The sequence below is a fragment of the Diadema setosum genome, chromosome 4 (assembly GCF_964275005.1).
Source record: "Diadema setosum chromosome 4, eeDiaSeto1, whole genome shotgun sequence".
Taxonomy (NCBI): Eukaryota; Metazoa; Echinodermata; class Echinoidea; order Diadematoida; family Diadematidae; genus Diadema; species Diadema setosum.
In genome coordinates this window covers 6,862,889-6,876,407 of record NC_092688.1, presented here as the reverse complement: position 1 = coordinate 6,876,407, position 13,519 = coordinate 6,862,889, and the positions used below count along the sequence as shown (strand labels likewise).

The 13,519-nt window shown below is 40.1% G+C and overlaps 1 protein-coding gene across 1 annotated transcript in view; it reads left to right on the top strand.

Annotated features, from left to right (window-relative positions):
* The first annotated feature begins 395 nt into the window (after nt 1–395).
* Nucleotides 396–13,519, top strand: part of LOC140226809 (uncharacterized) — a 30,769-nt gene continuing 17,645 nt past the window's right edge. The window contains exon 1 of the mRNA XM_072307233.1: nt 396–1,462. Coding sequence (XP_072163334.1) covers nt 477–1,462 — 986 coding nt within the window. The 5' untranslated portion in view covers nt 396–476. The remainder of the gene's footprint in view (nt 1,463–13,519) is intronic.

Here is a 13,519-nt window from a genome sequence, read left to right as displayed (position 1 = left end):
TGCAGACACATATAGGACTTGCATAATATTTTCCGTGTATTTTCCACTCCTTTTATAGGAACCTCATCTACCATCATCTACAGAAGGGGATTACATCAGACACAGCCCACCGTTTGAACAATGGTCTGCTATTCTCAGCAGCTCTGATGAAAGCCTGAAGTTTGACCCTGTAAATTTACACTGCGTGCTGGTGACCCCACACACCGATTGCTACCTACTACAGAGCAAACAGCCATTGTGATAGCCGGAGGTGGCACCCGACTCAACCCAGCTGTCCTCCTTGTGTTACACGCATCAATGTGACAGTCGGGAACAGATTTGTGATTTAACACGCTTCAGCATCACACGCGGTACCCCGCACAATTTTTTATGAGTTGTGCGATATTAATGAGACATCGACGGGGAAGCTGATATTTGGTTTGTGAGCCAGCGCTCTGGAGAGATTGTGCTGCAAGTCAAGAAAGTCCACCGCCAACATGGCTCAGCTGCGCTACGCCAAGGCGGTCGCTTGCGGCACCGCGCTAACAGCAGCGGGCCTGGCCGGCTACTACCTCTATACGCGGAACAACATGAAGCGGGCAAAGATGAAGGCAGAGCTGGAGGAAGATAGAGAGGCGGTGGTTGTGGAGAATGTCGGCAAGGGGACGCAGGCCATCGAGGACAGACTGAAGCAGGAAGCTGAACAGGAGACGGCAGCAAGAAATCTTGCGCAGAGGGATGATAAGAAATGCGAGTGTGACGAAAGCAGCTCCTGCACGAAAAGCTGCACCCCGGACATTGAAACCATTGAGAAGGTTTTAGAGAAATTGAATCACGCTGACGAGGAAACGAGAGAAACAATGAATAATGAAAATGACAATATAGAAAGAGACAGACCCGTTGAGGACACCATAGCAAATGTAGTTGATGAGTTCATGTTGGAGTGCAGTATGGACACGAACGCATCATCTGGGTCCTCGCTGAATGTATCAAATGAACACATTGTGGATGACCTGCAAACTGTGGACGAGAGCGTTCCCACCCCTGTCCAAGAAAGCGTAGTCTGTGCAAAGCCCCAGCCGGTTCAGGAAGCCTGCATCCCAACGAAACAGCAAACCCTCCAATCCTCACCCCCTCCCCTGGACAATGCAATCCGTAAGTCGACAAACCTGTCAACCACCAATGCGTCGATAGCAAACGGTAATGTGCTAGACAATCAGACATCCATCAAATCATCCTCTACCAATGCCAAGTCCGGAAAGAAGGGCAAGCAGTCCAACCAGACCAATGGCAAGGGGTCGGCGACGACAGGTGGCAAGGGATCGGCGACGACCGGTGGGAAAGGGTCATCGTCCTCAAAAAAGGGAAACAAGAAGAGCAATGACCTTCCAAAGATTCAGTCTGTGGACTGGGCATCGTCCGTGCTCCTGGAGGAAAAGGCCCATGGCTCCAGTGCCATGCCCCCTCTTGGAACCAATGAAAGGTGAGTGTTGAAGTGCGACTTTTCAGGTGTCCAGTGTAGTGGTAATCTCTGACACCTGTTGAAAATATAATTCCTTAATGTTTTGAAGAGAGAATATATCATAGTGAGAGAGACACAGAAAAGAAAATTATATTTGTAATGAAAGTAAGCATGAATCATGCAAATGCTGCAAATTATTCAAAAAGTTGTGAAATTAGGTACCGACAACAGTGCAGCACTTTTGATGTAAGAGAGGCATTATAACATGGGCCACTGTGGCATTCTCCTCACTTCTGTTCTAAGCTGTCTTTGTCAAGTAACGAGTCTTATGTCTCAGATTCTATTTCTATGAATGTTTTTACTGAGTGTTACTAATTTTTGTTTAGAAAAACAACAAAAACAGTGAAGTGCATTCCAATTATCTGCCTAAAACTGCCAAAGAGTTATGTTCATTTATATACATTATATAAAGTGGAAGTTACGTATCAACAATTAAAGAAATGACTTTGTATCATTCTATCTTTTCTGCCCTCATGATATACAGGTATTCAGACTGCCAGAATGTGATTTTTTTTTTCATCATTATTAAATTTCCCATCTTTGCTGAAAGCCTCACACGTATTCAGGGTGCGCGCATATACGTACGTCGCCATATTGATTATGACGTAATCGAACTTGACAACATGAACAATTCGTCGCTGATGAGCTCTGCATTTTTAATTACCCCTGTTTTGAATGGCCATTGGAAAAATAAAAACAGAATAAGGGTGGAAAGTATAGGTCTCCTCACTTCATGCATATTCATATGTTCAAAACACTACATTCGTAGTTGCAAGATCTTAATAAAATTTCCATATAAGTGTACATTTTCGTAACCCTAATTTTATGCATTAAATATGAGTTTATGCAAATTATTTATGACCTATCAATAACATGTCAATAATAATTTTTTGACAATTTTTTGTATCTATTCCTTTTAAATTTGAGTGAAAGAGGTCATGTCTACCTGTTTCATGCAGTCGGCTTCCATCCTACAGTTTTTTGCTCATTGACCCATCCTCCCGATTTAGGGGTATAATAAGGTTTCGTGAACCCTAAGGCTACTGAAATATGACCTGTTGCGTTGCCAGCGTCAGATTTTTATTATATTGAGGTGATATATTCATGATCTCGTGTCAAGTTATTGTTTCTGTTATAACGATCAAGTAGACTGCCCTTGGTATTGCATTTTTTCTCTTTGGCGGAAAAAATATTACATTCTTTCCTGACAAAATAGCCGCAGAATTTTATTTCTATCGGTGTGGCGCTCGCGCTTCCCCCTTGTGCGTAGGCGCAGCGATTTGGTCCCACGTCGTCTATTGTTCGATGCGTGAACGTGCATTTTGGGAGTTGGCGCATGCCTGTGGCCGCTGCATTATGTCGTGCTATTTTGCTGGTTTATAGGCTAGTTTGCATGCAGAATGCATGTTGTACTGCATGGTTCATTGGTCAATAAGTTTTTATTATTAAAAATAGACCAGAAAGGACTATGTTCCTATGTGTAGCCAGCTAGAGTGCTAACAATCTGACAATCGCTACATTTTAGTCAGACAGCAGTCTGTCGTTGTTATAGGTCTAGACGTAATTTAAATCGGATCATCAGTAATAAAATAGTCGCCCTACATATCAAACCTATGGTTTTAATTCGTGCATTTACACATTGGCTTTGCAATATCTTGTCTTATATTGAGTGTAGTCTGTATATAAACTAGTAATAGTATTTATTTTGATAATAATATATCTACTAGACCCTAACAACGCTGATAGATCTACGTGTAGGTTGCTACGGGCAATTTGCAACACATGTCTAATAATATACTTGCCATACATGGTGCATATCATGTGCCAAAAATGAAATAAAAAAAAAAGTACCTGGTACATAATTTCTATATCAAATAGACATGATACGTTACGTGATAATCTGTGTCTAAAGTGACAGTGCATGCGGCGGTTGTTTACTTTGTATCTTTGTTGATGAATTTGACAAAATGCACAATAGTAATGTGACGTGACCTGAAAAAGTACTGGTATTAGCTACTGCTATAGTGATGTATTGACTTTCCATCCAGTGCATGCTCATCAAAGATACTTTTTTATCAGTGTTGCTCAGAGAGATGTAATTTCCTGGTTCTTTGTTGAAAGTACAGATTTTCGCGCTGCAAAACCATGCAGTTAATGCAATGAAAGTTGGTCAAGTTTTTTTTTTCTTTTTATTCAGCGACCAAAGTAATGAAAGGTGATGGTGTTCACTATATTATATAGGGGTAGGAAAATAGTGGGGTACCCAGTGTTGAACAAAAGTTGCTTCTAGCAAGCTACTACCACACAAACAATCACAGTCAATGGGTTCAAATGATATTTGTAGCATAGTCAACTGTTCATAAGTTGTTGAGATATTACTACCACACACAAACAATCACGGAATCAATTGGTTAAAATGACATATTCATGATATTTGTAGCATAGCCAACTGTAAAAAGTTGTTGAGATACTACTACCACACAAACAATCACAGAATCAATGGGTTCAAATGACATTCATGATATTTGTAGCATAGTCAACTGTTCATACGTTGTTGAGATACTTCTGCCACACAATCATAGAATCAATGGGATCAAATGACATGACATCTGTAGCATACTCAACTGTTCATAGTTGTTGAGATGTATGTACAATATAATGTGCAGCAACAAACAAATAATTTGAACTAGGTATACTCCTTTGCCAGATGAAATTATATTGCACTGTATCTATTGATAAACAAATTAATCAAATGACAGCTACCAGTATTTTCTGCTTTCCTGTAAATTTTCTGCAGTCTCAATTTGATAGTGATGGTAGTGGTACCTACATATCACTTGTATTGTGATGACAATGATAACAGCATGGCAATAATGAAGTTATGATTTCAAAGTAGATTTCACTTGCAGAGTACAGAGTTGTGCAGTCTTGTATAGTGTCATGTGCAATCCAGTCTTTTTTAATTGAAGGAAGTTTGATTGATTGTAAGCTTGTGACGGCAGTAGCACAATATAGGAAGTAGTGTAACGAATATTGACACACTCCTTTGATCCATCCTCCCCGGCTCTGCCTGCCCGCGCCCGGCCCGGCCCGGCCGCGCCCAGCCCCGCTCCGCTACCCCGCGGGCCCGCATGAATCTGCACAACCCGTGTGGGGCGTGTGAAGCAGAGCCCGCGCGCGGTGACCATCTATTGGATTTGCCGTAAGCGTGAATCGATAGCTCTGAGCAGTAACACAAGGTCAAATGCAAGGGGCATAAATGATTAACAAAAAAACTGTAGGATGAACAGAAACCACAGATAATTGTCAGAAATGTCCTAAATGATGTCAAAAAGACGATCGCATTTCACAAGAAATTGCAACTTAAGATATGAAAAAGTCAAGAAAATGTGTTGAAATCTGATGCTAATTACGATCCTGTCTGTGTGTCCCATGGGACCGACTCATGCATGTTAGCGACACATGGTTAAAATATCGAGCATTGTGAAGTGAATGTTCAGCTAGGAACGTTCTGATTTGTTGTGAGAGATCGTGTATGTGTTGCTCCTCTGGAATTTAGTTTTAATATGTTTGATAACCACTCTGAACTTTTTTAATGACGTCAGATATTGAGTCATCATCTTCCGTTAGTGAGTAGTTTCGAACGGAGACCGAATCAAAGTATTTTTAATGTAAATGCTGAAGTGAGCCCTCTCTCGACGGATTGCACAATGGCCGCGCTCTACGTACGGCGATGAAGCGCCTATGACGACCCCACATACGTGCTCAATCACTGCTTAATTTGTATTAGGGGTCTCAATGCATTTTCAGAAAGCAACACTGAGATAAATGTGACCCGCTACAACAAAAAGGTCCTAAAGTCGCGCACTGTCGAAGCCGTGAAAATAGAGTTTGAAGTCAGAGCATTAAAATTGTTCAAAACTTACGATTTTCTGATTTTGATGTATTATTGGAGTCTAACATGTCTTCTATCATCTGTCGAAATTTTGAAGCAAAATGATCAAAGGAAATATAAAAAAATAGCGTTTTTCTGAGCCATGTTTTTTGGCATTTCAACGAAGCAGACACTGGTTCGAAATTTGGATTGAGCGCCACAGATGGGTTCCGCCCCTAACAACGACCAGAGTGATCTCATTGGTCAGTTTGCTGCTTGCTGCTAACCGAAGCGTGAAGCTCGCACACGGCCCAGTCGACTGGTGCACGTGCGGGCGGGGTGCGCTATGCTCAGCCGCTTCTCACATCCTGGTCACTGATTGGTTGGTGAGGAGACCGCCGACACTGATGTGCTTGAATGAACTCTTCGGGGGTTGCTAGGGCCTACCTTCTATTGTCCAGAGGTGAAAACTGACTTGCGTGTCCCTTGATCGTGATTGCGTCGAAAGGAAGACTTTTAGGGCGCTTTTCTCGAAACAGTGCTTTTCCAGACGTCTCGACATGCTCTCTTTTAAACATCGATATCTCCGCAGCCGATTATTTTTATAAAATGTGTTATATATCAATTTAAAGCAGAAAGATAAGGGGATTATATCATGCAATTTTCACATAATCAACCTCGCCCGACTTTTGGATCATTTTCTTGTAGCGGGTCACAAATGCATCTGTGAAGTGCCGATAACTCTTTATGCTTTTTGGGAAGATATCTCTTACCGGGCCCTGCTCTAATTTGCACAGGAGACATTTGAAACTAGAGAAGCATTCGGAGAGCGCAGACCTCTGCCAAGATGCTAATTTCCTCCACTGATCAAAATTGTTCTTCCATAGAGATCAGTGATTTCCACCCATACGTGTGCATGCTGAAAATTGCCCGAATTTCCAATACTAGTACTGTAGTATTGATCAACCCTTAGCTGCGCGGTACACCTCACCCACGCAGAAACTAGAGCACACATTTTCGTGCGCATATGAAAACCTCCAATAATGTGCAGCTTAAACTACAAAGTTCATTGACCCTACCTGCCAAAATATCGAAAATACTTAATAAAATCCAGAGAAATTACCGGATCACTACCAAAATCTAATCATATGTTCCTTGTGTCATTCTAAAAGTTTACTGAAGTTTCATCCAAATCTGTTCACAATTTTTTGAGTTATTTTGCACATGGACAAACGAGAAAAACCAACGGTAACATAAACATAACCTCCTCCCTTGGCAGAGGTAATTGTCAGAGAAAATGCAGTTCATGTACGGACATTGAAAAGCATTTATAGCCAAAATGCTGCCTCTGTTAGATGGCTAGGTAGGGTGGGTCTTGCATTGTCGCAAACATGGGCACTCTGATCATGATGGTTCAGTCTCAACTTCCCTGGTCACTCTGGCGCTGACCCATAGCGGACTTGACCTCTAATTTGTGACATCCTTCCCACTGCCGCTGGATAATAACATTATCTGGAGAGAGTGTAGAACAGGCTAATGCAGCTCATATCATGTATTGTTTAGGAAACTAAAAATCAACGCTTTGTGGACTGCAAGATGTTGACATCATCTTGAGAGCTGTAGGCATGTGTCATATCTTTCTTCTTTTGTTTGCTACCATCCTGTAAATCAAAACCACCATAGTCATGTTCAAAAAATGTTCTAAATATAAAAAGGATATTTAATGCTTTAATGTTTTGACTAGATGTTAATTTTGTGTTAATCACAGGGTTTAAGTGATGATCTTTAGATTTCCCATTTCACTACATTTGTGATAAACAAGACACGAGAGGAAGGAAAATTCATGTTAAGAAGTGATCTCCATTGGAAGCAGTCCTCCTTTTAGAACCCTCATTCCCCACCCCCACCAACCAGAAAATCATTCTCAATCAAATTAGGCATGAGGTTTGAATGTGATATCAAAATCACTGCGGCAAATTTCATTTCAAGCTAATTATGCATATATGCCAGCATGAGGCTGAAAACACCAAAAATTCACTCTCCTGCATACAGCAAAAAAGCTTAATGCGTGCATCTCGTCAAATGTGTGAATGTTGCACAAGCAGTGTAAAGCATTGATCATTGTGATATCTCTCTCACAAATCCGCCTAGGCTACATTATCAGTACAGACCCAGCGGTGTCCTTCCAATTGGGGTTTCTAATATGTAGCTAATTAACCCTTTCTCTACTTTGTTTACCGATTGGCTCGCACTCGGGAGTGCTTTCTTCAACAACTAGCGCAGATATGTGGAAGCTGTAATTATCATTGAATAGAGATTACACTGTACCTTATCCCCTAATACATATGTAGTCCTTATTGTGTCACCATTACATTCCTGTTGGACTGAGACACATTGCTACATCTGAGTGTGCTTGCTAACTTTACAACAAGGTCAAGTTTAGAGTATAAGTGAATGCTAATGAAAAGGCTGGGCAAGCGATGCAAAATGCATGGGCACATAAAGGGTTAACAGGGTTGGTGCTCATGATTATAGTGGCCAAGCTGTCTGATTGTAACATTCTAGCCATAACCTTGACAGCATCTTACCTTGTACTGCTAGACTCTAGAGAATCTGAGATCAAAAAGTTGGATTCTTGGTTATCCTGGAAGTTTGCATTGTGTATGAAAATCATATTATCGGCTGTCCTTGTTACATTGTATGTTGTTCAGCATAGTTCAGTGGACCACAAGTGAGCTACATTTATAAATGTGACTTGTAAGAATCATAATGAGAAAGGAGAACAAATGAGAAATTGTGGCTGAGCCTCTGTAACACACCCAGTCATACCATTAGTCTAACCTTCGTAGTAGTACAGTAGTCGTGTCGAAACACGTGCGCACCAGCAGTAGTGCACACTACTCATCCAGGGGAGTACAGAGTTCAAGGGTCACCATTCTGTCCTAATTTGACTTCCTACCAGACAAAGTGGAGATCATTTTGTGAATGGAAAAACACTATCAGCCTGGGCGCTCCAAGGAGACCTGGCAAGGCAATGATAAGATCTCGCGTTCAAGGGGCTAGTGGTGAATGTGGACTTTGGATCTCTCTAGCTTCTTGAACTAGTGATCAGATAACGGTCATTGTAATAGAGAAGGCAGAAAAATAAAGTAGGAGTTCTGTATGAACTTGAGGTGGAAAAAATTTGGAAAAACCTTTGATACTGTACTTACTTCAACTAATATTTCAGACAATACTTGCAGTGCTTTTTTTCATAGCTATTGATTGTCTGCTAGTGATTATATGAATCAATGTTTACAAAAAAGTAAGGAAAGTATTTTCACATTTTTCATCCTCTTGCTGGTATCACAGAGTACAAAATGCAGGATAATACCCAAGCCACAAATTATTCCTTGCTTAGCGTAAATTACATTGTTGTGTTTAAAGGACAAGTTCACCTTCATAAACATAAGGATTAAGAGAATGCAGCAATATTAGTAGAACACATCAGTGAAAGTTTGAGGAAAATTGGACAATCGACGCAAAAGTTATGAAATTTTTAAAGTCTTGTGTTGGAACCGCTGGATGAGGAGACTACTAAAGCTCGTGATGTCATATGAGTACAACAGTATAAAGAAAATGTAAAGAAAATTCAACATATTTTCACTTTTTTCGCATATCAAAAGAGCACTTGACTTGCCTCTTTCTAAAGGCAATGGGAATAATATTACCCATAACATATGTCAGTAACGAGTCAAGGGAATGTGTACTTTTTTCAAGAGATGAAATTTTGTGAAATTCTCTTTATATTTTCCTTATATTGTTGTATGCATGTGACATCATACAGTGCAGTAGTCTTCTCATCCAGCAGTGACTGCACAAAAACTTCAAAAATTCATAACTTTTGAACGGATTGTCAGATTTTCCTCAAACTTTCAATGATGTGTTCTACAAATATTGCTACATTCTTTCAATCCTTATGTTAACGAAGGTGAACTTGTCCTTTAAACCCAGTTTGCAATTTCAACTGCACATGAGGGGCAAAGTCCATTAACGTCAAACAAAAACTACTACCACACACAGGTCCTGTCTATCAAAAGGAAATGGAATAGAGGTTGCTTTTATTTGGACTCCAAAATTTGATGGATATTTCAATACAGTATGTTACATTTCCTTTTTGTGGGTTATTAGGGAGCTTTTAGATTTTAAACACGCGGACGTTCAAAGGGAAAAAAACATGGTCTGAGCGTGCGCAGTAACTTGATGTGCGCTACTGCGCACGCTCAGACCATGTTTTTTCCCCTTTGAACGTCCGCGCATCTAAAATCTAAAGCTCCCTATTATAAGGGCAATCACACTAAGTTGCTTTTAACAATTCTATTTCTTCATATGACATACTATAAACTTGTTATGCAGTCTTTTTTTGTGTGGATATGATGTAGATTTTGTTTATGATTCCTTGAAGGGTACTAGGTGTTCTTGTTTCTCTTTTTATCAAACCATTGAAAAAAATATGGATTCTTGTCTGTGAAGGAAATATTGGTACCTGCTGTAAGATCACCTGATGTGTTCACACAAGACATCTGCTTTGTATCAGTATGTAATACCCGATAGCTTTTACTACAGAAACCTGCAGGACCAATGCCTCAATAGGCGCATTGGTTGTTGATGTCCGACTTTCATGAAGATGCAGTGTGTGTACATTTCAAGGAGTGTGTACTGAAATGTGACACTCTGCTGCACATAACTTCTGGCAATTAAACCGTACATAAAAGCAATCATGTATTGATTCTGAAATGATGTGCTGCACGTTATGTGACAGCTGGTAATTCAGGAGTTAGAATTGGCATGTGATTGAAAAGGCATTTTCACATCAGCCTGATAAAAATCCAAGGTCGAGATATTTTTCGCCATCGCAAATTAGCGTGCTACACGTATTTCGTTTCCTATTCACATCAGCCCGAACATTATCAAATAGCGCGCTAGTTCGCATTAATTATCCTGCTATTTCGGAAATTTTCCGAGTTGGACTCGAGAAATTTTCTCGATCAATTCGCGCGCTAATTTGTATTCACATATCAAATAGTGCGCTATTTCGTGATCGGGTTAATTCCCCAAGTCAGAAAATAGCGTGCTATTTCGAAACATCAGGGGGGCGTTTCATCAACGAGTTTGTCAGAGATTTCACCGACAAATTTGCTATCAGCCAATCAGACCAAGGATTTCATTAGCTTTTAACAGTTGTCAGTGTAAATCCTTGCGTCTGATTGGCTGATAGCAAATTCGTCGGTGAAAACCTCCGACGAACTCGTTGATGAAACGCCCCCCAGGCTGATGTGAAAACGCCTTACGATGACTGAAGTTGGGGTGGGAAGTAGGATTTAAGTCATGTTTGTAGTAAGGGAGGAGGAAGGAACTTGTACACCTTTACCTACTTTTGCTAGTAGCCCACAATGTGTGGAGGTGTGAGTGAACAATCCATGTTAAGGGGGTGACATTGAAAGGAATGTTTACTCAGGAATCTGAGGTATTTGTAGTCGATCATGCATGAATGGTATTCATGTTTGTTCATACCCGCCTTTGAATTGTTTGCATATAGGCGTGCATGATGCTGATATGTAATGAAAGAGAAACATGTGTTTCCCGTGTCAAACTTCTATCAAATGTGCATTCAGAAAAATGACATTTTGAATTTGGTGCTTTTCACTGTTGGATTGATGTCAGTGAACAAGAAGAATGTGTGAAATATTCATACCAGTTTTTTCATATGTGTGTATGTGTTGTGTGTGTGTGTGTGTGTGTGTGTGTGTGTGTGTGTGTGTGTGTGTGTGTGTGTGTGTGTGTGTGTTTGTGTGCCTGTGTGCATGTGCATGGCATTTTATTCAACAGGTGTTTTTAGAGCAAGCAAACTTGACAAAAGCCTGTAGATTTCAGACACATTTCAGGGATGGCATATTTATTGTCTTGCACACTCAGTCCTTGGTATGGAAGAGCTATAAAATGTTTGCATGGTGTCTAGTGGGTTTTACCACAAAATGGTGAGCCAGGTTCACTCTCCACTTATGTTATCAGGTGTATGAAGCCTGTTTGGGAGTCCCTGTGTAAACTTGGTACACAGAAATTACCCCGGACCTTTTGCTTTTGTGGTGTTTGACACCGTTACGGCCTATAGCAGACAGGAATAATACATCAGTTGGAGATGTAACGAGGCTGCAAGTGCAGAGCGAGATAAAATGATCGTCGTTAACTGGTGAGAACATAATTGCTATTAGTCTTGTTTATCTTTCTTCCTTCAGACTGAATAAAATTGACGGAATCACATGGCGAGGCAGTCTAATGAGAAATCGATGTCAACATTTGCATCTGCAGTTTTGAGTCAACTGTGCTGGAAAAAGTGATTTAAAACTCAGAATACTAGTTATCCTGAGGTAATATGCAGGGAGGGTGATTTAAAACTCAGAATACTAGTTATCCTGAGGTAATATGCAGGGAGGATTTAATGAGTAGTGTTTGAACTGAAGACTTTACATTACTGGTAAATGTTACCGGAAATTCAAGAGGAACTTGTCTGACTCCGATGTCCTCTTTTGTTGTGTCCTGGTGATATTGTCTGTATAAACATCTGTTGTCTTAGTTCCAAAAATTAAATAGATTTACATCTTGGCAAAATTGAGGGACAATGTTGCAAGCTGAACACTAAAAGATGTGTGCAGTGCAATTGCTGAGGGAAATCCTTGGTAGTCCCATGGTAGTCCCAACCCAGTGTGAATATCTCCCAATCTTGATTCATATAGTGACCCTTGGTCCAACTCAAGAGAAAAAAGAAAAAAAAAATGAATAAAAAGTAAATATTCCTTCCTTGAATGCCAAATATGGTAAAAACATGGTTTGTGTTCTTGATATCTTTCATATCTCCTCATGGTAAAAAGATAAAAGGTCTATAAAGACTTGTTGCTTTCATGCAAGTCAGTGTAAAAGAACTTGGGCATCACAGCTTAAGTCTGCTATGACACATGTTATTCAGTGTTGAATTTAGGATGTAGGATCATTGCAATGTATTTTAGCCTTTGAGCTATGATTTTGCAAGTTTTTACGGAATGAACCATTCCAATTTTAAAAAAATTGAGTAACAGTAGGGTCTCTGTTCAGAGTAATGTAATGAAGTGACTATTTGTAGAACATGACATGTTATGATGTAGCAGGGAAATTCTACTCATAGAGGTCAAGTAGATAAGGGTGATAAAATCAGATAATACCTACCTGCAATCCTGTAGTCTTGATTTGTCTTTTTTGTTTAGCTTTTGTTTTTCATATTAATTCATATACTTATTAATTCATATACTTATCATATATCCTTATTCAAGTTATATGAAAATATTCCTAATTTTTTTTCTGTAGTTATTTTTAACATATTTATACAGACATGTGTGTGTGTGTGTGTATCTGTCTATTTATTTTGTTAGTTATTTCTTCATTACTTTTTTTGTGTGAGAAGTAATACAATGTATCTAAAACAATATAGCCAGACCCAGATACAATACTGTCATGCAGCATCTTATAATACCTTGCAGCTTGGTTACCATGGCGCTTTGCATCAATACCAGGGAGATGCAATGAGAGGGGAAGAGGTAGTTTGCAGACACAAACCCTTGTTGGTCGTAAAGGAGTCTGCGCCAAGACTACTATATGCACCACTTTGGCACTGTCCCATAGGCCCTGTGTTGTAGCTTCTGCAGTGCAGTGGTGCGTGTATTAGTCTTGGCACATGCAGACTCATAATACCACGAACAAGGGTTTGTGCCTGCAAACTAGGGAAGAGGTGCATTTATGCATTCTCTGGCGAGACAAGACTAATCTTATTTACCAGGCAGGAGGTGTTGACTAGTCTTCTTCAGTAGGCCCAATCTACACAACCATAACGAGACGCACAAAATATAGATTTGTCACTTTCACATGGAAATCTTATGTGACGTCTGCTTTCACTGAAAAAAGAAATATGTGAATCAACATTGCCACCATCATAGAGGCAAAATGGCGAACTGAAGTTGTTTGCATTGCATCTAGTTTACAGTCCAAGGCACTGTCCCCCCTTCCTCGGGTCATGGTCAAGTGCGTGTGTTCAGCCGGGAGTCTAGAAAGGAATTCAAAATAGAGAGTGGCATCAA